The sequence below is a fragment of the Platichthys flesus genome, chromosome 13 (genome assembly GCF_949316205.1).
Source record: "Platichthys flesus chromosome 13, fPlaFle2.1, whole genome shotgun sequence".
Classification (NCBI taxonomy): Eukaryota; Metazoa; Chordata; class Actinopteri; order Pleuronectiformes; family Pleuronectidae; genus Platichthys; species Platichthys flesus.
The window spans coordinates 4,187,594-4,211,401 of NC_084957.1; the positions used below are offsets into that span (position 1 = coordinate 4,187,594).

The 23,808-nt window shown below is 42.6% G+C and overlaps 2 protein-coding genes and 2 long non-coding RNA genes across 4 annotated transcripts in view; 2 read left to right on the forward strand and 2 right to left on the reverse strand.

The window, feature by feature from the left end:
- The window catches only part of ctdsp1 (CTD (carboxy-terminal domain, RNA polymerase II, polypeptide A) small phosphatase 1), a 21,769-nt gene extending 16,431 nt beyond the window's left edge, over positions 1-5,338 (reverse strand). The window contains exon 1 of the mRNA XM_062402691.1: positions 4,685-5,338. Within this exon, the coding sequence (XP_062258675.1) occupies positions 4,685-4,757 (73 nt within the window). The 5' untranslated portion in view covers positions 4,758-5,338. The remainder of the gene's footprint in view (positions 1-4,684) is intronic.
- Positions 1,719-10,120, forward strand: LOC133967311 (uncharacterized). The gene is made up of 3 exons (XR_009924029.1): positions 1,719-1,835; positions 1,946-4,500; positions 9,730-10,120. It is a non-coding gene; the product is annotated as an uncharacterized LOC133967311 (long non-coding RNA).
- spegb (striated muscle enriched protein kinase b) overlaps positions 7,114-23,808 on the reverse strand; it is a 32,301-nt gene continuing 15,606 nt past the window's right edge. The window contains exons 14-41 of the mRNA XM_062402680.1: positions 23,642-23,761; positions 23,129-23,233; positions 22,565-22,771; positions 22,349-22,472; positions 21,755-21,927; positions 21,488-21,600; positions 21,109-21,277; positions 20,890-20,986; positions 20,575-20,775; positions 20,303-20,360; positions 20,119-20,196; positions 19,795-19,967; positions 19,679-19,705; positions 19,436-19,588; positions 19,236-19,278; positions 19,043-19,111; positions 16,170-18,942; positions 15,893-16,042; positions 15,546-15,662; positions 15,078-15,245; positions 14,738-14,860; positions 14,185-14,349; positions 13,063-13,888; positions 12,573-12,812; positions 12,199-12,422; positions 11,572-11,647; positions 10,895-11,044; positions 7,114-10,804 (exon numbers count right to left, since the gene is read on the reverse strand). Of these exons, the coding sequence (XP_062258664.1) occupies positions 10,549-10,804; positions 10,895-11,044; positions 11,572-11,647; positions 12,199-12,422; positions 12,573-12,812; positions 13,063-13,888; positions 14,185-14,349; positions 14,738-14,860; positions 15,078-15,245; positions 15,546-15,662; positions 15,893-16,042; positions 16,170-18,942; positions 19,043-19,111; positions 19,236-19,278; positions 19,436-19,588; positions 19,679-19,705; positions 19,795-19,967; positions 20,119-20,196; positions 20,303-20,360; positions 20,575-20,775; positions 20,890-20,986; positions 21,109-21,277; positions 21,488-21,600; positions 21,755-21,927; positions 22,349-22,472; positions 22,565-22,771; positions 23,129-23,233; positions 23,642-23,761 (7,178 nt within the window). The 3' untranslated portion in view covers positions 7,114-10,548. The remainder of the gene's footprint in view (positions 10,805-10,894; positions 11,045-11,571; positions 11,648-12,198; positions 12,423-12,572; positions 12,813-13,062; positions 13,889-14,184; positions 14,350-14,737; positions 14,861-15,077; positions 15,246-15,545; positions 15,663-15,892; positions 16,043-16,169; positions 18,943-19,042; positions 19,112-19,235; positions 19,279-19,435; positions 19,589-19,678; positions 19,706-19,794; positions 19,968-20,118; positions 20,197-20,302; positions 20,361-20,574; positions 20,776-20,889; positions 20,987-21,108; positions 21,278-21,487; positions 21,601-21,754; positions 21,928-22,348; positions 22,473-22,564; positions 22,772-23,128; positions 23,234-23,641; positions 23,762-23,808) is intronic.
- Positions 11,029-22,662, forward strand: LOC133967312 (uncharacterized). Its single transcript, XR_009924030.1, has 3 exons — positions 11,029-11,693; positions 11,797-11,851; positions 22,575-22,662. It is a non-coding gene; the product is annotated as an uncharacterized LOC133967312 (long non-coding RNA).

The window sequence follows — 23,808 nt, forward strand, 5'->3', positions numbered from 1 at the left end:
TTTTTTAATTTTAAATTATTTTTAATCAATACTTTTATAATACTAAAAAAATCTGTAAACATAAAAAGTAATTGTCAGATTAAATCAATAATCAATTAGTCGCTAATAAGAGCCCTGTGTTGTATGTTTACTGTTCACCTGGATGAATAAACCCAGCCATTTAAAGCCAAATTTGTATTATTATTATTATTATTATTATTATTATTAAGTAAATGTTGAAATTGTTTTCACTTTCAATTGTTTCATTGTTTTTCAAATTCAATCAATACATTTTATTTGCATCGCCCATATTCACAAATCAAAATGTGCCTACTATTGCTTAACAAGGTTCCACATCCTCTGTTCTTAACCCATAAACTGCTTTGATTACACTTATTTATTAGCGTAAAGCGTAGAAACTAGCGTAATGACATATTACAGCACTTAAATCCTAGTGTACATTTATCAATGTACCTCAGCTCATTAAAAACACTGTTAGCCTTTCTCTTCGCCTGTGTTGTTCCCTATGGACTTGTCACTGATGACTGCTTCAATCAACTGGAGCTTAAAATGGACGAAGCCTCTGGAGAGCAGGTCATTATGGCACCGACATGCTTCCTGGTCCCAAGATGAAAGGTTTGTGTGCAAACACGTGTGGCGAGGGAACCGGGCAGGTGAAGCCCGAGTGTTAAGAGACGTCGCGCGGACCGGTGCATTACCACTTCTGAAGTTACACATCAGAGCTCCAAAAATAGACGAGCAGAGCAGCTGCTGACAGCGGTTAATGGTGAGATTATCTATACGTGTGCGACATACGCAGACCAGGCCTCAAAGAAAACCGGCCGGGCAAAAGCCGTGTTGAACCTCCACTCGGCAGCAGGAACCGGCTCAGCAGCGTGTGGACACTGCGCAGAAATGTTTCCCAGTGCACCCGGAGAAAAGTGAACTAAATTAAGCCGCTGACACTTTACACTTTGCAACATCGTGTCATTCCCAAAGCCCCCGAACCATCAGGTCTACATTGCAAATGTCAACATCAACAGAATGCGGGCCTGAACAGACACTGGCTCCTTATGGACGGACTTCAGGTCCAAAATAAAAAGAGGTCACCAAAATCAAACCAACCAGAGTATTTGACCCTTTCTAAATTTTATTTTTTCTATTTTTGATTAGTTGTCACATTTAAATGTTTTGGATCGGTCAACTAGTTTTAAAGTAAGATTAAAAAAACGGATGTGAGTTTACAAACAATCCAAAAGGTTCCACCCTGAGGGGAAACAGCTGAGATGAGCCTCTGTGTTAATTTTGGATGAAACTTGTTTCTTTTCGTAGAATCGTGAACACTGATCTTAACAGAGGCAAGTCAGGCCCTGAAGATCTTCAGACCTCATGGACGAGTCTCATCATAGTTCGCTGGAGTCACAGCAATGGCTTTGTTTCCAAAACGTAAATAAATACCAATTAGCTGTAGATAGAAGTGGGTGATAGGCCCTTGAGACTGGGGGTGACAGATGACTGTACACTACTAAATTAATTAATTAATAATCACTCAATTAATTGAATTGCATTTGCATGTAACAAGAGCTGTAAAGCACCAATTCTACCTTAGCTCCCAAACTTCTGTCTGGTAGTTTACTTTAAACTTTTGGTTATCCCCCAAAATAGCCTGAAGCAGCATAAACAGCGTTTTACTGAGCAGCCCCATGTTGCAACAGGACCAAGGGAAACCTCTTAAACCCGACAGTTCACTGGTAGTTCAGGGACACGCTGACCAAAGTCCTCTGCACCCGCATTTTAAAAAGCAGATGGCAAACCCAGTTAAGTCAAATGTGCCACAGGCAGCGGAGCTACAGCAGGTAAGGTCTCTCACACCAGTGCCTGTTATAACAGTGACATGCTAATCACACTGCTGGGATCGTAGCTCCATTTCTCAGCTGCAGCTCTTTGTTTAATCGTGTGTGAATAGGTGGCAGGAATGAGCACGAAGCAGACTCCTGCGACATTCCTCACACCTCCCCGTCCAAGAGGCTCAGACACTGATAATGAGGTTACAGCATTTCCAAGCGGCAGCAACAACCTCACGCCACATCAGCATGTTTTAGCCTGCTTAGCTGAAAGCGGGCTTATCTGGGACCCTTTTCGGGCAAGGCATGCCAGTGTGCTCGGCTGCTTCTATTCCGATCCAGATGCAGCAGGAGCGACGGCCTCCCACGACCGACTCTCCACCACTTTGACAACCGATACTCTGTTACGACCTGACAACTTGCTTCACACCCCTGCGCGGCAAATGGCGCGGGAGGTTCATGGTGGCCACGGCGTTCTCAGGTCAGCTCAAGGTCTTGAGAAATTCACGTCGGAAAAATATTCACTTGACACACTGTCCCAAGCCAAGGCTAAAAAAACAAGAAGTAGTTATTATACTTAAAAGTTAGAGTTGACGTCAGTGGACAGATGGAACAGAAAACGATGATGGAAAGAGGATATTAACTATAAATACACATTAATAGCACCATAATTATACCCATAAAACTACACATGGTAGAAGAAGAAGAAGATGTGTGTGATAAATAAGCCATCAAACAAAGTATTAACCTCAAGGCTGAGTGGGTGTTTGGGAAAAAAAGTTTTTAAATAAAGTTTCATTAGTTTTCAAGGATTCTTGATGTCGTTATTTGGCTGCAGAGACAACCGTCCCTTTTCCTCCAGCCCCTCTTCTGGACTAGCGCCCTGTTCGGGGGCTCATGACCTCTGGGCCAAGAGAACGTTAACCCAGACCCTGGCTTGAGTTGGCTGAGCTGGACGCTGCTGCCACCTCCTGACTAAACATCTAACTTACAGATTCAGAGCGTCATCTCATGCTGTTTTTCTTTCATTCAACCACCACTGGTCTCATGTCTGTGTCTGGTGACAGGATGGTAACATTTGAATTGGAGTATTGTTAGATATGATATCATTAAGTCCTGGAGCTACACTCGTAGATCTTACTGGAGATTTGTTCTCATTTCCCCCCACTGCTTATTACCAGACAGTAACCCACAGCCAAATGGGTGACAGCAGCACATCTGATGCTTAACCTTTGTGCTTGTGGCTGTGGGAAGAAGCCAAAGCACACACATAAAACTCAGGCTTACACAGGCGTCTGGGATCTGTTCGGAGACACTGGTTACACTGGGACAAGTAGGACTTTTCTAAATCTGGGGCCATAAGGGTCCAATTATATGTCCATTAAGTCATTCCTTGTTTACTTAAAGCTCTTTGATTTAAAGTATAGAATACAATCATATTTCATCTGTCAGTGACCGCTGGATCTATCCCTTCTATTTGGGAGAACACTAGGTGGCACTTTTATTAGCAGTTGCAAGAATTAGGGCTCATCAATTTTACATGTATTAGAAATGGTTAAAACGCTAAGAAATACACAAATAAATAAATATTTGGAGAGGAGATCGGGGTCAAACACAGGCCATCGTGCTCCGACCTACTGTAAGTGAGATGATCAATAACCAGAGTAATTGTACTCCACCAGTAAGTTACTGCACACAGTAGACTCATCAACATACTTCCACAACAGATATAGAGGCTAGATCTTTATCAATGGCCTCTTCTCTAGCATCAACATCACACAGGTTTGTGGTGCTGTGTTTCTAGTCAGCTGAGCATCTCCAGTGAAAGCAGCTCTTGTTAAAGGTCATTGATGTCTTCTGGCCCAAGGTGACCTCTCATTCAAACACTTTATTGATATTTGCTGTAGGACTAGGGGCGATTTTTGCATGTAATAACCAGTAGAATTTATAAATTTGATGTCAACACCATCACTGATGCAGCTTCTAAAATAAACCGATTCTCCGCAGATGAAAACAGGCAAATATCTTGTTGTTAAAACAGAGAGGCTGAAAGGATCCAGCATCTTATTGTATCACATCTCATTATATGACTTATTTGACCTCATCTCATCTAATCATATCTTATCTATTCTCATTTTACTGTATCTAATACGCGGCAGACCTTCCAATCCACCATGAACGGCTATTTCAAGAAACAAAACGCTAAAGCTTTAGGAATGACCCTCTCGGTGACCTCTGACCTGAACATGAGAATGCTTGCAGCTTCACATTGACCCTGCTGACATGGATCATAGCTTCAAGGCCAACAGCCTGTTTTCCGATCACTACAACAATCACACACATCATGTCAGACTTCACCAGGACGTCAGAGCCTCCTCTGTGCAGCCAGTTTGTGAAAGTGAATGAATCAATAATGAGCTGAAGTAGCTTGACGTCCATAAACCACAATGACAGTCAGCTGTCAGCGGCTGTGGCCCCGCCCCCATGGAATGGTCGCATTACTCAAAGCAAACTTTGCGCAACACAACTTTCAGCTTCAGATGCTTAAATCACATTTGCATTACTTTGTATTCCATGTAAGACAGCTGCTTTCCACAGATGGGGCCTACACCGGGGACAGTGCACCCAGAGCCGGGTCCGAACAGTGAGAAGAACCCGGGGGCTGCTGGTGGGACTGGTGGGTTTTCTACCCACCAGTATGTGGTTGTGTCTAACTGGAACCAGTGTAGGTGGGTCTGTGGGAGCAGCAGCTGACAGCAGTGACCCCTCTCCGCCCCGAGTGTCCCGTGTCCCGGTCACAGTGTCATGCGCAGCTGAAAACTTCCAGTAAACTTCCCCCCCCCCCCCCCCCCCCCACTCACCTTCCTCACCGCGAGCGTCTTCCTCCTCCTCCTCCCTGGTCACTTGCGTTATAATGGACGGAGAAGGGTCCATTGGGTCCGTCGCTCTCGCAGCACCGCGTTGTGTTGTTTTGTTTTGTTTGTGTCTTTTTTAGCGTTAATGTGCAGAAGTCAGCTCCCAGCGGTTAGGGCCAGATTGACAACATACATGTCAGCGCGGCCGCTCCCCGTCTGCAAACACGCATTCTGCTGCGAAGAAGAAGAAGAACCGAGCGAGAGAAGAGAGAAGAGCTAAAGCGCAAATAAATACCTGTTCGTTAAAAAGTTCCCGAGTACAAAAAGTTACGGTGCACAAGTTTGCTCACGCTAACGCGGAGCCGGGCGGTTTCAAGGAAGCCCCGGTCTTAAAGTCACAATACAGGATGTGAGGCTCGTGCACTCACTTCAGCTGCAGCTCGTTTCCTTGTGTCGAGCGTGAGTGTCTCTGGTGCTTTGACTCTAATTCACTGTGATAAGTTTCCCCTGTTCGTCCAAAGTGTGTGCGAGAGGGAAAACACACGACAATTTCATTAACCGCTGTTGGGGGGGGACACGTGCACGTTAAGATGGTTGTAAGTAAAAGTTTAATTTAGTGCGAAGAGTCTAGTTGAACTTCACAGACTTTTAGGGAGCCTTGAAACCGACCAACCAGGAAGTGCAGTGTTCAAAGTGGCCACACAGGGAGGAAGGTAACTGTTCCTGCTATAGCCAACGATTCAGGATGAAAGAACTCCATTAAATCAAGGCTTTATTTATTTAGAAATTATTTCTAATCCAACATTTCTCATGTACAAGGGGAACACACACATTGATGTATGTATTTTAAATTTGATTTCAATATCAGGTTAAATATAACATTACATGATGGCACTTTTGTTCAATATTAGTCTCATCGCTCATGTTATGCTTATTTTATTCTCATTTCAGTTTTTATTTCTATGAACAATACACTTCATACTTTTTTTAATCAATTTTTATTTTCACTTTTCATTTTTTTGACTTAATACTCTTAATAATATTTTATACAATGTTGTTTTAGAGTCCCCTCGTGACATCTGAATGCAGGTGCACGTTTTTCGAAACTGTATCTCATTAAATCTTTGTATGGAGATAAACATGAGCTATAGTACTTAATAAAAAAATGTTTTTCACAGCCTTCATCTTGACATGAAATAGAAGGTAAACACAGGTGTAACTAATCAGTATATATACCATAACGGTTATCGTATGGTGACTGAGATTGATTATATATACATGAAGTATACTTGCAATGCTTGATTTAAAAATCAAGTTGTTTATATATACACACATAATGTGTATTGACAACTATTTGTTGTGACTTTGTGATTGTGTAAACACGCACAGCTGGGATATGGCTATGACCAGTACCTGCACCTGTAGTTCTTCTGATCACAGCTAGGTGGTGGCAGAGACTCTCAGATTGTACAAATGAGACTTGATTCCTTTCATCACTAATGTTTACTATTTTATCTGAAACAAATATTGCAATAATGCACAGTTCATAATAAAAAAAACACAATCAGTCAGCAAAAGCACTGTCAGCTCTTTACGTGACCTATGTGGGAAACATAAGAATATAAACATAATTATTATTATGCAGTTTCTTTTCTTTCAAATTACCACAACAAGTATGAAGGCAAAATACAAAGACAAGACAACTCTCAAAGGGCTCTAAAGGCACGTTGTTATCAACCAGAATATCACAGGGGTGCAGCCTTTGTGGAATTTTGCAGCAATCAGAGCTGGTTAGAACTCACCTATCACAGAGACACAATGTTCTTATCGTCCAATCTACTGTCCTCACTGTAGAAATACTGTTTCAACTCTAACTCACTCTCAGATTTCTCACCTTGGAGATGCAAACTGCTTCCGATCAACTCCAGAGTCAGTCAGGATAAATGGCTTCATGGTGTATATCTGAAGGTGTGTGTGTGTGTGGGGAGGGGGGGGGGGGGCTTGGTAGGTCTTCAAGGATCATGACAAAAAAATCCTCACCCAGACGTTCCTTCACCTTCTTTGGGTATGAGGAAACACTCTAACACGACAGAACCGCAGACTGAACACAACAAATGTTCCAGAGGCTTTTTCACATCCTTATTCAGGATTCACATCAGACACTCTGGAGAATCCTCGGAGCAGTTAATAGTTTTTGCCGGTGGTGGTTTAAGTAGTGGAGGGAGTGGATTGAAATGCGAGTCGTCTCTGGTGGAAACAAGCAGATAATTGCTTGACTTCAGGGTCAATCAGAGGGAGTTGGTGCATTCCGAGCTGACCACAGTCCATTCAAATATCTTTAGTTTCATCGAACTAAAGCAAATTCAGCACTAACTGCTTTTCTTTCTAACCACCTTTTATACCCACTTGATACAAATGGCTACATTGTACTCATACATTTGTCATATTGTCTTTTATTGTTAATAGCCTTCACAGCTGTCATGCCTTGTCCATGCCAGATTCAGAAAGTTCACCGAATGTTACAAATACAGTCACTCAATAAATAAACAACTTGTGAAACACACACGAAGCAGTCACATTCATGTAGTCAAAAATAATTCGTTGACCAAACTATTTTCTCTGTGGTTCTAATATCCATCACGAGGCACTGCAACACATCCCACAAAATACGGCATAGGATTTTAATACAAAATGTGGAGCGTTCAACAACTTTTCTTTTCAAAAACAACCGTTGTCTGCTTACAAGCCGATGTAGTTTAATTTCGTGTGTTTGAAAGAATGGAGTCAATACAGTGCACAGAAATATTGGATTTTATGCAACGTTGCACCATCATGCTGATCTTGCATTTTTTCATTCAGCTTCAAAACAAATTCATTTGTTTGACTAACTTTACTCTGCATAGGTAAAACGACGAAGCCAAAGAGACAAGAGAGCAGCAGAAAAAAGTTAGTATTTACCTAGCAATAGCATAAGAATATATAGAGCTAATCAAATAATTTCATAGAGGTACCAGCAACATCCTTCAGTCAATACACAGAACAAAATAACTCATAGTTTCATACAAGACACAGTTTAACACCCCAAAAATGACTCAGCGTCGGGGTTTGCATCTCATTTCTTTAAAACTTAATCTACTGTCAAATGACATTCTGTGGGAAGCGTGCAAATCCGTGGGTGATACCAGGACACGTGACATGTGTGCTAATGTCTGACATGTTGGTCTGCAAACTGAATTTGCCCCCACACGGCAAAGCAATACATCAGAAATTATACAACTTTGCCATTTTATCTACCATAAAAGAATGAGGATAAATCAAATCTAATTCGTAGGTGTCATCCTTGAGGATAGACTTCAGGAACTATAGTCTTCAGAATGAGCTGTCCTCAGGAAAAAAGGGGGATATCACTGTAGATATTTTCTCAGATGTGACATTTGGAAACAGACTATAATGCAAAACATTTAGAATCAGTTGTTAATACGTACAATGTAAAATGTTTAAACAGCAGTAGGCAACTGAGTCATATTCAATCTGCCCAAGGGACACGTTTCAATACATGTCGACTTTCAGTTTTCAGTATTATCCCTGTAAAGGGCTGTGTAATGCGTTTAACAGAATAGTTTCCAGTTAACGAGGCAGGAACCTGTTCATTTACACACTTGATGATGATGTTATTTGACTTATTTATGAAGAGGTAGATAGGGAACCTCAATGAATTTTATACATAGTGTGTTCAGTTAAACTTTTCCTTGAGGTGTATGGATTGTCTCATATTTCTGATTGAATGCTCTGTATGGGCAGTAATGTTTCCCAGATACTGATTTGGTTTTATCACTGTTTACCATGCCATGTAAACGTCTATGAACAGGAAGCTATAAAGGTGTATGCTACTCTAATAAACATTATATAAATAATTTGTCAAACGATTTTAGCTAATTATAACCAATTTAAATCCCTTCTGTACTTTATATCTTAAAGGTTTTGACATTTAAAAACTAATTTGAAAAAAGCAGTAGCTTAGCTATTAGCATTTAAAAAATAGATTGTAGAACAAGAGCAGCAATGTTTTCATCAACGTTCTCTGTCAATGAAATGTAAAAGGTATTTTTTGCTGACTCACTCTTTAAGGGCACTTAGACACACCCTTATATAATCACCTTTCCACCAAACCACCCAAACAATCTAACATTTAATGAGGACCTCAGGCAAAGTTCTCTCTGTACAGTCAAAGTAAAAAGTGACTCATCAAACGTGTAAACCTCATTTAAAACCTGTAGCTATCTATCTGTGCGGATGATCAAGCTGTATCTCGACAGTGAGCTGAGAGGAAGAGGGATGTTGAATTGGAAGCCAATGCGGTGGTTGTTAGCTTATTTGTGCTGAAGGATCAAGTGTCTGCTCGGCGCCAACACACTGCACGGAATCACTTAATGTCACATTGGGGAAGAAATTTGTGCTGAGTAAAAAGAGTTCTTTTGTAAATAGCCCTTGTAGAAAACCCACCAGTGCATCTTCACAACTGAATAGATAAGTTTTATAAAGTCTAAATGAGACAGATTGAGTTCTCTCTGAAGCTGCTACAGGCCTGACCATCATCTGAGGTGTTGTGGCAGTATAAAAACTCAGGTAGCACAGCAAATATTAATGTAATAAATTAAGGCTACATCCGCACTACTATGTTTTTGTTTGAAAGCGGCATTTTCAAACTAAAACGATCTCTGTCCACACTAACGATTTGGCTCCGTATTAGTTTTAATCCCCGTCCATACTAACGCGCCTTAAAACATTTAACAAGTGACCACTCAGGTACACTGGGCATGCACATGCAGGTGTAAACAGGAAGCATTTGCAGCTTTGTTGCAGAATAGTGCAGATTGCTTGAATAAAACCTCATCTATGCATGTAAGCAGTTCTATTGTCGTAAAAAATGCAGACTTTAACTGCACCACAGCTGTTAGCAGTGAGAGCTGGGTCAGCAACGTGTGCAATTTATTATCCATGTTGCGTTCTACACTGTTAGCCGAAGCTAATGCCTGTTTTTTCTCTTCCAGAAGGGGTCATGTGATCAGTGCCTGACGAATCAGCGTCTATGTCCAGAAACAATTCAGCCCTCAAGTTTGTGGACTGTAAAGTCGTGTGGACACCAGGCGTAACTAGTCAGGAGATGGTGTGCTCTCAAATGAAAACGTAGTTGTCTTCCTCCTCTGTTAATGGAGGAAGATATTTAGCATCTTAGGTTGTCTTTAATCAAAAACAGAGAATTAGACATCACTGATGGAACATGTGGCATCTAAATATGAGACTATGGTCATAAGAGTGTTGATGTATTATGCTGGAAAAGGCATCATTGTTTCAGTAGTCCTTGTTTTGGAGTTGTGCTAAGTATTTTTTTTTGTGTACCTTGTGATTGACTTGTACTTTAATTAAACCATTAACATGAAACTCCATAACAGCAATTTTCAGCCTTTCACAACGGGTAAGCAAATACGTTCATGTTTACCGTAAGAAAAGAAAAAGAATATCCAAAATATTTGCAAAGTTACAAACCTTGAGGTACTAACTTGAAGACACCATCCTGCCTTGTCTGAACAAGGTCCACACTTAACAAAAAAATGCAGTCAGGTTGTAAGATTTCTTTTGACATGAAATCATTCTGTTCGATTCTCTGGGAAAGATTTCTCTTGAAGAAGGAAAAAGAGTCGAGTGTTTCTGTAGATCACTGCTGTTTCTTAGAGTTTTCTCTTCTTCTGAAACAAGTTCAACATCTCAGACCTGAAGGGGCCGTTGCGCCTCGTGCCCCAAAGTCAAGTCTCACTCTGAGGATCCCCCCCCTTGTACAGTCCAAACCACTGGTGTTTTGAAGCCTGTTCTCACTGGGCACCGGGTGTAGTGGGTGAGGCTGGCAAGTTTGGCGCTGTGGGGCTGGTGGGGGTTAGTGTCGAGCTCTTGTAGGACCGCAGGAGAACTTTGTGCGTGGTGGCCCCCTCCTCTCGCCTGCGCTGCTGGTCGGCCAAGAATTCCTTGAGACGGGTGGTTGTAAAGGTGAGAGTCTGCCTACGCAGGCGCATCAGGTAGGCATCTTGGAGCCATGAGTTATTGTAGCAGTCCTTAATAGATGGACGGGCCCTGTTGAAGACCAGACAGTGAGGAACGAGCTACAGATCCTTTTCAGACATGATGTTCAAAATGGGAATTAGCCAATGTACTGAAACTTACCAAGGGTAGCTACAGAGGATCTTCTTGAGAAACAGAGAGGCACTTTGGGACACATTCTGGTAGAGTTTGGAGAGGTCGAACTTTGCCACCTGGATCCTGGCTTCAGTCTCCTGAGGATCGTTTTCCATGAAAGGAGACCTGCCACTCAACCTGTTTAACCAGTGAGAGGATGTGTCAAGTAAAAAAAAACAAAAACAGTGTGGCGCTCTCTCTGATTATCACCGGGTCCTATACGTCAGCTACCCATGGGACCAAATCACAACACATATTCTAGTGCCTCATTTCACTGCTTGAGTTATGTACTGTAATAGTGTAATTACAGTGTTATAGTGTTGTTACAGTGTTATTGTAATAGTAACAACAAAATACTTAAAGCCAAAAATAGTGTGGTTGTGTTTCCGCCACTGGAACTTGCAGCAAATGTTTGAAAACAGCTCAGTGTATTACATTTAATGAACCTGGGAGCGCGTGGGATCAAATGTAAAGAAACAGAGGCATGCACAATGTTTTTGGAAGAAAAAAGTAATTAGGTAGAGTAGTAAATTCAGCTGGTTCATTGTGTTAATTGTGAATGAAGAAACCAGATATCAATGCAAAATGCAGCTGGCACATTTCACCTAAAGAACATTTCTATTTAAAGAGGAGCTGCTGAGTGGAAGTGGGAGAGCGAGACTCACATGAGGAAAGTCAGTACGCCCACGCTCCAGATGTCAGCTGGAGGACCCACCACATCCCCTTTCAACATTTCAGGAGCTGCAAGGAGCAGAAAGGAACAACATGCATAGTCATTATTTCACAAGTAATTTCATCTTTGTAGAACACTAACTATAGTTTAGGATTTTTGACATTGTTTTTGTGATGGTGCAGCAGCTTTATTAAATATTCCTCTTCTGTTTTCATAGCTTGTGTGCACCCACCCACTGTTACATAAACCTCCTCAAGAACAGAAATAACAAGGTCAGTATAAATAGATATCAACCAGCAAAGACTGTTCCTTTATACTCTTTTAATCAATAACATATATGCATACTCCATGTAAGTGCTAGCACAATGATTTTCACCAGCACTGGCAGTTGAGTCATAACGAGGAGATCCAATCAGGAAGCGAACTTGGGCGATTGAGTCATTTCAAAAGTCTCTGTTTATACAAATTCAGACTAAAACAAAACACTGGACTCAGTATAGTAGACGTCAGATGTGAACATAGCAAAATGTATGTGTTTTCAAATAAACAAAATAATTATAAGTGTGGTTGTAGCACGAATTCCCCCGATTCCCAGAGGTCTCAAAAAAGCAGGACTTACACATGTACTCCAGTGTTCCAATAGGAGGGCTGAACTGCTTGAGGAAGAGAGGGTTGTACATCTGAGCGCTGCCAAAGTCTATGATCTTGATGACGTTCATGTAGGTGACGATGATGTTCTCTGGCTTGATGTCGAGGTGGAGGATGCGTCTGGTGTGGAGGTAGTCCAGACCCTGGAGGATCTGCACGACATAGGTCACCACGTCATCCTCGGAGTAACGGAACCTGAGAGAAAACTGCTTGATGAGTGACTGCAGAAGGAATATCTTAAGCCAGTACCCAGTGATCAATCAAATGAAATTAAGATATTATGTTTCTGCTTAATCAAATCAGATGAGCAATTTCTGCAAACACAGCTTTCCAGTTTGGCTTCACCTGTCTATGACGCTGTGGAGCAGCTCCTTTCCACTGCAGTACTCGGAGATAAGCACCAGGTAGCGCGGCGTGACGTAAGCTTCATGCAGAGCCATAATCCTCTCGTGATGAAGGGACTTGAGGATGTCGTATTCCTGCAGCACTGTCTGCTTGTTGTCTGCTTCGTATGGAACGATCTTGGCCATGAAGAGGTTGCCGGTGGCGTTCTCCCGGCACTCGCGGATCACACCAAAACGACCTCTGTGTGAGGGAAAGGATATCACTTAGCAGGAAAACAGAGCAGCATAGGCTAGATTGATATAAATCCACTATTCCCAAATCTGATTTGTAATTTGTGTTTTTTTGAGGAAAGAAAGTAAATTAGGAAAGACATCATGCTAACGTAGTTTCTGCCTTAATCAGGGATCTCAGCAGGACATACTGTTTTATTCCTTTATACTGTGATACTAGTAGCATACCAAATTTTTACCCATTTGTCAGCAATCATTACCTTGCTTTCTCATCCATGAAGGTGTACGGTTTCTGTGGAACTCCCTGTCGCAGAGATCCCAATGGTGTCCTGCGTCCTGAGGGTGTAACCCGTCCCGTTGGAGTATTCCGCCCAGACGGGGTACTCCAGCCGTCCCCTCCCTGCACCACAGGCGTCAAGCTCTGCACCACCACCACGGTTGGTGAGACGGTCACAGGAGTGACGGTGACAGGAGTGACAGTCACAGGAGTAACAGTCACACGTGTAACAGTCACTGGAGGGATGGTTGTCGTGGTTGAACTGGATTGAGAAGTCGGGGTAGCACGTGCAGTTGCAGCTGGCACGTACATTGGCACAGATGAAATGGGTTTCCCGATGACAGGTGCAGGGGCTGGTACAGGAGTTGGGGATTTATTGGTTTTTCCAAGGGCTGCGTTTACAGGACTCTTGGGTTTGGGTGGAACAACAGGCGGAGTCATCAACTTGCTTTGGGGTTTGCCCACATTGATGCTAAGGGTGGTCTTAGCTTTTGCTGCCGTGGCTTGAACACTTGTGGTCGTCTGAACCACAGCTTGCTCAGGGGGGGCTACACTAATGGAGGGAGTGACAGCAGGACGGCTAGTATCAACCTGAATAGGAGGTCGGATGGTTATTGAAGAAGCAGATTTAGCCACAGATGTTGTGGGGGCTGTTGTGGTAGGGACGGGTACAGCAAGTGTAGGAGATCTACTAGGAGCTGGTTTAATGGGAGACACTTTTATTGAGGACATCATGACCACAGGGGGAGGAGGAGTAGTTGCAGGGACAGTCTTGACCATCACAGCAGCACTGGATTTGGCTGGTTCTTCTGAGGAACAAAACAAGGGAGAGACTTGATCATATATGCAGATTCTGGTGTATTCAAAACATGGCCCTACCTTTGTGACATATCTCACCAACACACTCTGGATTGTTTGTGAATGGTGAATCAAATCTTATGCTTTGTTTTGACATCGTACAGACTTTGCCCTTTAAGGCTATCACTAGTGGCTTCATCACTCGTGCAGTGGGGTGTTGCGACAGGGAAAGGCAAAGCAAGCAATAGGGGGCCATGAGGTGTCATTAAAAAACGTTGTCAGTGATTTTCTGTGAGATAACACATACCTGAAGCAACCAGGCCCACTTCTTCTGAGAGGTTACTGTAGGGGCCCTGTCCAGCTTTGTTGACGCATGCCACCCTGAACCTGTAGGAGCACCCGGCCGGCAGGTCCACCACATTGTAGTAACAGTCGGCCACCCCTGTTGCCACGATCAGCCAGCTGGTTTCACCTGGGGAGTAAAAAAAAAGTTCTATATATATATACCACCTCCAGAAACATTGGACTGTGAGCCATGTCTGCTTCATTATTGCCTTAAAAATGTGTTCATATTCATCACTGAATGCCATAGCAACCTCAAAGTCTATTAATTATTTAATTTCCTAAAAGTCATGTTTTTATTAGCTTGTTTGGAAGGTGTAGGTGTACTGCATACTGAAATACATGCATACCTACAGTACTGTGACCTGTTACTGTAGCTTTAAGGTACAAACCAAATATTATGGTCAAGACCCCATTGCACATATCTATTTAACAATAGTAAATATAATCTAAAAAGTGATTATTATGTTTTTTTAATAAAAAATTTAACATCTGGCGAGTCATCTAAAAAGACTGACCCTCTGCTTTCCTCTCCAGAGAGTATGTGCAGGGGGCCATGGTGTCCGAGGGCCTCCACAGTACTAAGGCTGTGTTCTTGTACTTTTGAGGAATCTCAGGGGTCCCAGGACGATTAGGCAGGCCTGGTAAAACAAATACAGAGGTATTAGCAAAACTACAGTATTTAATACTAGTGCATTTAATCCGTGTCACACCTAGTATAACGTAGTATAACATATCTGTTCATGAACTCTTACTTGTTACTTCCCAGGATCTCTGGTGTGTATTTGTTATTTATATATGGTACCATTATATACACTTAAATAGCACTAACAAAGTGAGGTGTGTCTCAGTTCTTACGTGCAAGGGAAATCGTGCAGGAGCTGGTCATAGAGGCGAGGGGATTTGTAGCCACACACTCATAAACCCCTGCATCCTTTTTTGTTGTTTGCATGATCATCAGGAGCTGCCGACCATCAGGGCAGGCGATCATGTTCATCCTGGCATCAATCTCCAGAGGCTTCTTATCTGAGGAAACATACATGTATGGATACAGTCTTTAAGGAATATTGATGAAGTTTTAAAAGAAATTCAAAGAGATTTTTATTTCTGGCAATATCTATTTGCACAGTACTCATCCTCTGTTGTCATGGTACCATTTGTGAGTCAGTGCTGAGAGGCAACATGTGATGTTATTATGTCTCTGCACTCATAGACACAAGATTATTCTGTAAGTGATTGTAATTAGCAAGCGATGTGATTCTGACCAATCCACTTGCGAGAACAGCATTTTGGTGGCATTGTCTTATTTACACCAGAGATCTGTACCTTTCATCCAATTGATGTGTGGGTGGGGGCTGCCTGCTGGCAGACAGCTGAGTGTGACTGGATCCCCCTCCAGCAGGACATGATCTCTCAGCTTGATGTGGAATACTGGAGGGAAATCTGGTAGCCAAAGATATAAGACCAATAAGATAAGTACATTCATACTAGGTCTGACATGGTATATATTGCTATGTAATTGGTACATGTTTCAGAAATCCTTGATAAGGGCGTCAATTAGATTTATAAAGCAGTTAATGCAACAGGGCTTGGTTTTGTAGAGTATGTTGCATATCACATTTTAAATGGTATCTCAGAGCAACAGTTTAACTTTTAAGATATGAACAACTAACCAGAAGCCAGTTTTGAGTACTGGCGTGAACGCAAGGAACTATTATCTCTGGAGATTGCTGTTGGTATGTCAGGCTGTGATACTGTCTTGTCTCGCCTCCCTCTGGTCAGGCCCCATCTATCCCAGCGGGATCTGCGCTCGACCTCCACACCTTTGAATAAAAAAAGAATCTATTCCATTAATCAATCATCAAGAATGTATGAAAGTGTCATTAATGGTGAGTCATCTTCTCATACGTGAAACAAAATCTCCAGTACAGTAAAGGTATTGCCTCATACCTTTTGATGCATCTGGCTTCAAGCTGGACATGGAGTCGAGTGACTCCGTTGAGGTGCCATTACTGGCCTGAGACCCAAGCTGGTTCTGAGGAACACTAGGAACCTTCATGCCCCGGTTCTCAGATGTTGAACGACGAAGCATGGACAGAATGGGTGTCCTCTTTTGTTCCTTCTCCTCTGATGATCTCCTTTCCTCTGAGTAGCTACGGATTCTAGTAGAGATCCCAGCCACCGTTGATTCAATCTTCCTTCGCATTGCCAAGACTGGTGATTCATTAGGTTTCTTAACCTCCTTATCATCTTGTGCCACCGCTGTGACAGCACTACCATCCATGCTCGTCATCTCCACTTCTTTCTTTTCCTGAGATCCTCGTCGACCGAGAGTCCAAGAAAGCCTTCTTCTTGAAGAAGTTGACTCATCTTCTTTGGTCACTTCTTCCTTGCGCTCAGCTGATGGAGTTCGCTTCAGGCGCAAAGACAGTCTCCTCATAAAGCCTTGGTCCTTCTGAGCTTCACGAAGGTCCTGGACTGATTTTGACTTCTCTTCAAGTCTCCTTGATGCTAATTCCAATGGTGCACCAATCGGCCCAGGTCTGTAGATCTCCTCCCCTGCCTCTGTGGAGTCAGAGGAAATTGCTTGGGGTTTGTCATCATTCTTAGACCGCGTCAAAAACTTTAGACTTCTTGAGAGAGAGGACTCACGCTTTTTGAAGCGCGCCTCAAATACTTCTTCAGAGCTAATGTCCTCAAAGTCCATTCCTCTTGAAAGCTCTTGTTGGGATGAGGAATGTGTGGCAGTCCTTGGTGGACTGGGTTCTTTTGAGATAGTTTCTGGTGACGCTACCCTGGAGTATACAGCAGCGTGCTCAGTGGTTGACACATTGGCTGACTTTGTCACACCTGGTAAAGCAGAGGGAATGCTAGCAGGTGAAGATGTGGGTGAAAATGTGTCAGTTGATACTACGGCTGATGAAGGGGCTGGAACCACAACTGGTGTAGAGGGGCCTAATGTTAGGTCATTGAGAGGCTGAACTGAAGGGACCATTATTGTCTGCATAATACTGGCATATGCTGAAGTCCTTCCATCTGGAAGAACAACTCGTGCAGGAGGCGAGGGTGTTACTTGAGTTGGCATGACATTTGCTGAGGAATGGGAATATTGTACTGTTGGTCTCACCATAACTGAGCTTGTGTTTATGATCATCTCAGAAGGTTTATGAGGCATATTAACTTCCTCTTCTACGTTTTCTACACTAACTTCTACATTTTCTTTAGTTTTAGATTCAGACACACTGACATTTCTTTCCTCTTCATCTTTCCTAGGCTCTTCTTTTTCTTCATGCTCCTTTTCTACTTCTACTTCAACTTCTTCCTTTTCTTCTTCCATTCTCTCCTCTAGTTTAGAGCTTTGGGCCACAGGAGGAGGTGTAGGAATCCTCGGGTCCATGTACTCTGACTCAACCATTGGCTCCTCTGAAATGCTCATGTCCTTCTCTGAGAAACCACTTGTGCTAGATCGCTCGTCAAAATTACCATCTGTAGTCGACCCATCTATCTTTTCACTTATAGTCTCATAGGACTTCATCTCTTTCTCCATTAATGAGTCCTCACTTCCTGTCTTGGAAGGACTCTCCTGCACAACCGACTCTGGAGTTGGTGGTCTTGGAGAAGGTTCCCTGGGAGTCACTGGGCGGGAGTCTAGCTTTATTGGCTCAGTCAAAGCTGACATGGATATAGCTTCCTTTAGCCTTTTTTCTTCTACCTGAGCCAAGGGAATCTCCAGAGGAGCTCCAGACCGCCGGTGTAAAGCTATAGGCTCTGAATCACCTTGACTGAAAGATGCGCTTTTGCGCAGAACTTTGGGTTTGGGAAGTTCATCCCTTGGTGAATCAGTGGATGCAGCTCTGATTAGGGGTGGTGGGCCTAAACGAGCAGTGCGAGAGTAGCGATCAGAGGAAATTGCACGATTCTCATCTGCCATTCCCAATGTTTCCAGCAGTGGTCCTCTCAGTCCACTCATTTTTTTGTCCACTGACCCTCCACGAAGGAGTCGCTTCCTCATTAGCTCAAGTTTAAGTGCATAGTCTTCTTGACTCATCTTCACAGTTCCTGGGCTGGTGCTTCTCCTTGGTAGTTCCATAGAGACAGCTTTCTTCAGAACTCTCCTGCCATCATCTGGGTTTCCCTCTACAGCTCCTTCCTCAGATGGAATCCGGAGCAGCAATGCACTGTCAGCGGAGCCTCCACGTCTAAGCTCTCCTCTTCGTCGTCCACCCTCTGGTTTGTCTGACTCCATACTTGAACCCCTTCGCAGTGGTTTTCTGGACTGCTCTGACTTTTGCGGCAATTCAGCAGGTGGTTCCTCATCAGAGGAACCCCTGTCATTTTCTTGTGTTGACCTCTTCCGCTGGCGGCTTTTACCTGTGATTTCGACTCCTTCTTTATCCATTTCTTTCGTGTCAGACTCCATTGCCTCCTGTGCCTGAACAGGGGACCCAGACCATTTACTAGTTCCATTCTGCTTCCCTGTTTCCTGCTCATTGCTCTGGATCTCATTCAGTGAAACCCTTGATCCAGAGAATTCCATGGTGAGTGGCATTGGAATAAATGGCAGTTCATCAATGTCTTCATCTGAATCTGAGGATGATGATGGCAAAGGTGAACCCTCTTTAAGGTTCCTGGGGACGGCGATGGAGATATGGCTGGAGGAGTCATTCAGTAATTCGGGTATGGACCTCATAACCATTTTTGATTTATAGCTGATTAATGAACGCTGTAAAAAATGGGATATGATGCAGTGACAGAATGAAAAAAATGTAAGGATTGAAATATATTTGAGTGTAATGACAAATAGGAAATAAAATATCCCTCACCTGCCATTTTCTGCGTGATACAAACTTCTTCAGGGCCTCTGTACTTATGGCCTTCCCCTTATTCAGTGTCTTCACAATAAATACACATAACATTGAATTTAAAAGAAAGTTTAAATCAGAAGTTGTGCTGTTGTTAAGTATAAATAAATGAAGACAGAGGTAGTGGATAATCCACAGTGTGGCCTTGTCGTACCTTGAACCAGGGGTGTCGCAGACATTCCTGAGTATCAGGTCTCCTAAAGGGAAACAATGGATTATTTCAGTCTTGTCTTATTTTCAGATTTTCAGATATAGACCAAAGAAAAAAGATGGGTTGGAAATTTAATTGATGTAGAAATATATGATTTTTGCTCCATGAAACTGATCTTTAAAATTATAGACACAGCTACTCACAGCCTGTCAGCGACCAGCAGTTTGATGATGAAACCTTTAGCCTCCCGGCAAAGCTCAGCAAACATGTTCTCTTCGAAGGCAACATTATAATTCCTGATGTTCAGCACAGAGCTGCGGTCGTTCTCACCAGCAAATGGAGAAACTCCTGTCAGACTTACAACAGAAGAAAAATACGTTACTTTACTGACAGTACGCAAAGGTAATCATTTAATAATGACAAAAATAAAAAAGGAGGTAACTCACCTCAGATATGTGATAACTCCAACAGGCCTAGAGGAATACAGAGAAGAATTTGGTAAATCTGGTGTTTTAGAACAGACCAAACAAAAGGTTTGTGCGAAATTGAAAAGATACTGTACCAGATGTCTGTTGCTTTGGACACAGGGGTCTGATTGACAATTTCTGGTGCAACAAATTCAGGCGTGCCGTATTTGCAGTATTGGGCCTCATCAGGTGTGATTTCCAAAGCGTTGCCAAAGTCACAGATTCTGATCTGATCACCGTGAGGGTCGGCCATGAGGATGTTATCAGGCTGAGGAAATAACACAAAGATAAGAAAACAATATCGTATCATGTCCTTCAATCAAAGTATCTGATCATTCTCCAAATATTCAAACGTTTTTCTTTGACAATATCAATATAAACAGGATGATGAAAGAGTGGGAGAGGGGAGATGTATCTACCTTTATGTCCAGATGTATGACGTTTAGATGGTGAAGGTAGTCCAGCCCCTCAAGCAGCTGTCTTATACAGGACCGTACCTGATGGTCGCCAAAACACAAATGTGCCAGTATAACTGTTATTTATTTTTAAATTACATTAATTATTTACATGTGATCATAAAAATTAGGTCGGAGAGGAACTTACATCCGACTCCATGACAGTAGATTTCTTTGTAAACCTGTCAAGCAGCTCTTCGTGGCATCTTTAAAGACGAATTAAGGCTCCTCTTTCTGGGACTGTGTACATTATGCACTAATTGTTTGTAATATGTAACAATATGTATTTTTAACTACATTTTAACAAGATAGACATTTCCATTAAGCTCCTCAGTGCAACCCAATGCAGATGGTAAAAACTGAGCTTTATTTCTCTCATTAAAACGTGGATAAGTAACAGTAATAATAAGAGAAGGATACATTTCGGTGATTATGATGACTGCGTTCTTTTTCTCGAAGGCGTCATGAAAGTAAAGGACTCTCTCGTGGTCCAGCTTGGACACCAGGTTCATCTCTCTCAGAGCTGACGGCTTCTTTTTGGCTCTCGTGGAGATAAACTTCGCTGCGTACTCCATTTTGCCCACTTTCTGGGTTACACGTTTTACATAGGAAAATGCCCCTCTGGAAATAAGATGATAGAATTATTACAATCTAGTCTCTGGGTGTATAAAACAGCAGGATTATGACTTGAACTCTTTTAATTTGATCAAACCAGCTCCTGGGAAGTCAGTTTACCTTCTAATTTCCTTATGGATTTCATAATAGTCCGTCAGCCTGCGCATTTTCCTCAGAATGGTCTGCTCATCGTCCACTGGATCCTCTTTTCTTTTGGCTACAGTCATGGGAAAGCAATGGTTACATCATCAAAACTGTACAACCTACCAATACTTACATCGCCAACAACTTGTCAGTGGTACAGATAAAAGGCCTGTTCACCTTATTTTGGCCTCTTACCTTCATGAATGGTGAGTTCAGCTTTACAAGACACAGATCCTGCCAAGTTCCGGGCAGTGCACGTGTACACCCCGGAGTCGTCTGTACGAGCGTTCACAACCACCAGGGAACATTCATTGTCATCGTACACAAACGTGTAATGACTGCTCTCGCACAGCAGGACGTCATTCTGAGGAGAAATTGTAAAAGTTTCAACGATAGTTCTTCAAGGAATTATGACAAAATCCTCTATGTTGTCAAGTTAACTCTTTATTCTGCAACTGCAGCCACGGCTCATGGCATCAAGGCAACAACTGAACAACGGAGCTGGAAGATTACCCATAACCCCTTTCGGGATCCTCCTCTGGAGATCATGCATGCCCCAAAATACACTACACACCTTTAACCAGAGGATGTCAGGAACTGGTTTGCCCTCCACAACCACAGCGAAGCGAGGAGTCTCTCCAGCGCAAACATCCAGGTCCTCCATGATCGTTTCAAAAGTTGGTGGAGCTGTGGTCAGAGATCCAAGGACACAGCACAGAGTTTCATTACGTTTCGATCAGATGAATGGACAGCGAGAGAGACAGACAGACAGACAGGCAGACAGGCAGACAGGCAGACAGGCAGACAGGCAGACAGGCAGACAGGCAGACAGACAGACTACCTGCCAGCTCCACGTCGAAGGTGCAGCTGTCGCTGCCGTACTTGTTGGAGGCCACAAAAGCCATCTCTCCCACGTCAGCGCTTTTCACCTTGAACAGCTTGAGCGTGTGCTGGTCGTCATCGGGCATCGCCATCTCGTACAGGCCGGGCTTGCTGGCCAGGACCACTCCCCTTCTGCAGAACAGTTTATAAACCAGAATTAATATGTTATAGCTGGAGGAGAGCAGCAGGCTGTCACTGCACAGGTGTGGTGGATGTTTGGCCCCTGCTTCAGTACGAGTCAGGACACAATAATAGACTCTTTATTCACTGCTCTGGAATGTCATTCTGTCATAGTGTATTTGTGCTTGTCGGTCATGCACTCCGACCATCCTATTACACACAGGGTTCACAAGGGGGCAGCTTTACCTCCCAATAGTACACTTAATTAAAGGGAGTCATAGCGACACATAAAACTGTAGTGTTATTGGTGAATAACAGTTGTAGCCTAATAACGATTTCTGTTGCAATATTAAAAACTAAAGTAATGACAAATTGTGTGTGTGTGTATTTTTACATTTTCGATACAGTAAGTTGACAACAGAGACTTACATACCTCTTCCAGATGACAGCGGCATTGACGTGATTGAGGGTAACTGTGATGGTGACTGACTGGTTTTCTATCACGTACACAATGTCTGGCTTATCAATAATCACTGGAGCCTCCAGGAGATACGGACCTTGAGGAAAATCAAAGTTCACACATTCAATATATTTAACTGATGTGAACAGTAATGGATAAGTTGATGATCTAAAAGCTGCGTGATTGTACCTCGGTCCAGGAGCTGCACGGGGTCCGTGGCGGAGGAGGGTTTGCTGAAAGCCTTGGAGGTGATGGTCAGGATCCTGAACGCGTAGCGGACTTCTTTGGAGAGGGTGGTGATGGTGTAGGTGGTTTCCTTCAGGCCAGAGGCTATGATGGTCCACTGGATGGAGCCCAGGGCTTGTTGTTGGATGGCGTACATCAGGCCACTGGGATCTAAAACAGACACACATACACACACACACACATACATACACACACACACACACACACACACACAGAGTTTACAATTTACAATAGGCTTCTACACAACAATGTGAGAAGGAAATTCTTCTACTAAATTATAATAATTGTATAAGTTAAGTTCCAAAGAAAGCTTGAATGGTATAATAGTCAAATTGTAATATGTTACACTAGGCTGTGTGTGTATAATGTCATTGTAATTTTAGTGTGTAGTAACAACCTTTGTATATCTGTTGTGTGATCAAATACATTGTATCAAATGTGTTTGGATGGATACATTTATAGATTTATTCCATATAAAGTAAAGAAATATTTTTTGGGAATAAATACCAATGGATGGGTCCAGCCTCCTTGGTTTCTTCCAGCTTAAGGTGATGGTTTTCCCAGTGATGGATTCTATCACTGGAGTCCCATCCGGAGGGTCAGGGAGGATATCTGAAAATGACAACAATGGAAATAGATAAATCCATAAATGTTTCTCAACTGCCTTTTCCTAGGACACTGTTACTTAATGCATTGTCTTATAAATGTCATATTGACCACAATATATTTTTCTTTTAATGTACAAACACGTTCAAACAACAAACAGCAGATCTCAGAGAAATAACATCTAAATGTGTATTTTGAGCTGTAGAGTAAATTATATTTATATAGACTGTTGATTGATGAAATACATAAATATTGATTTTAATATCACATTTATTACCCAAAAAATATCTATACTTATGAGTTGTACGTGGCTCACAGTGCCACCTAGGGTTTCAAACTGTCTTGGACCCCCGTCACCAGCAGCATTCCTAGGTGAAAACATAACATCCTTATAGAAAGTAAAAAAAGAATTACCTGTAACATAGAGATGAGCATAGCAGGTGGCCTTGCCCACTTTGTTAGAGATGACGCTCTTGTAGACGCCACCGTGGGCGTGGCACACAGAGCGGATGACCAGGCTGTGGACATCACGAACTGAAGAGGGAAGCAGAGGAGAGAGGATGAAAATCTCTAAGGTGTAA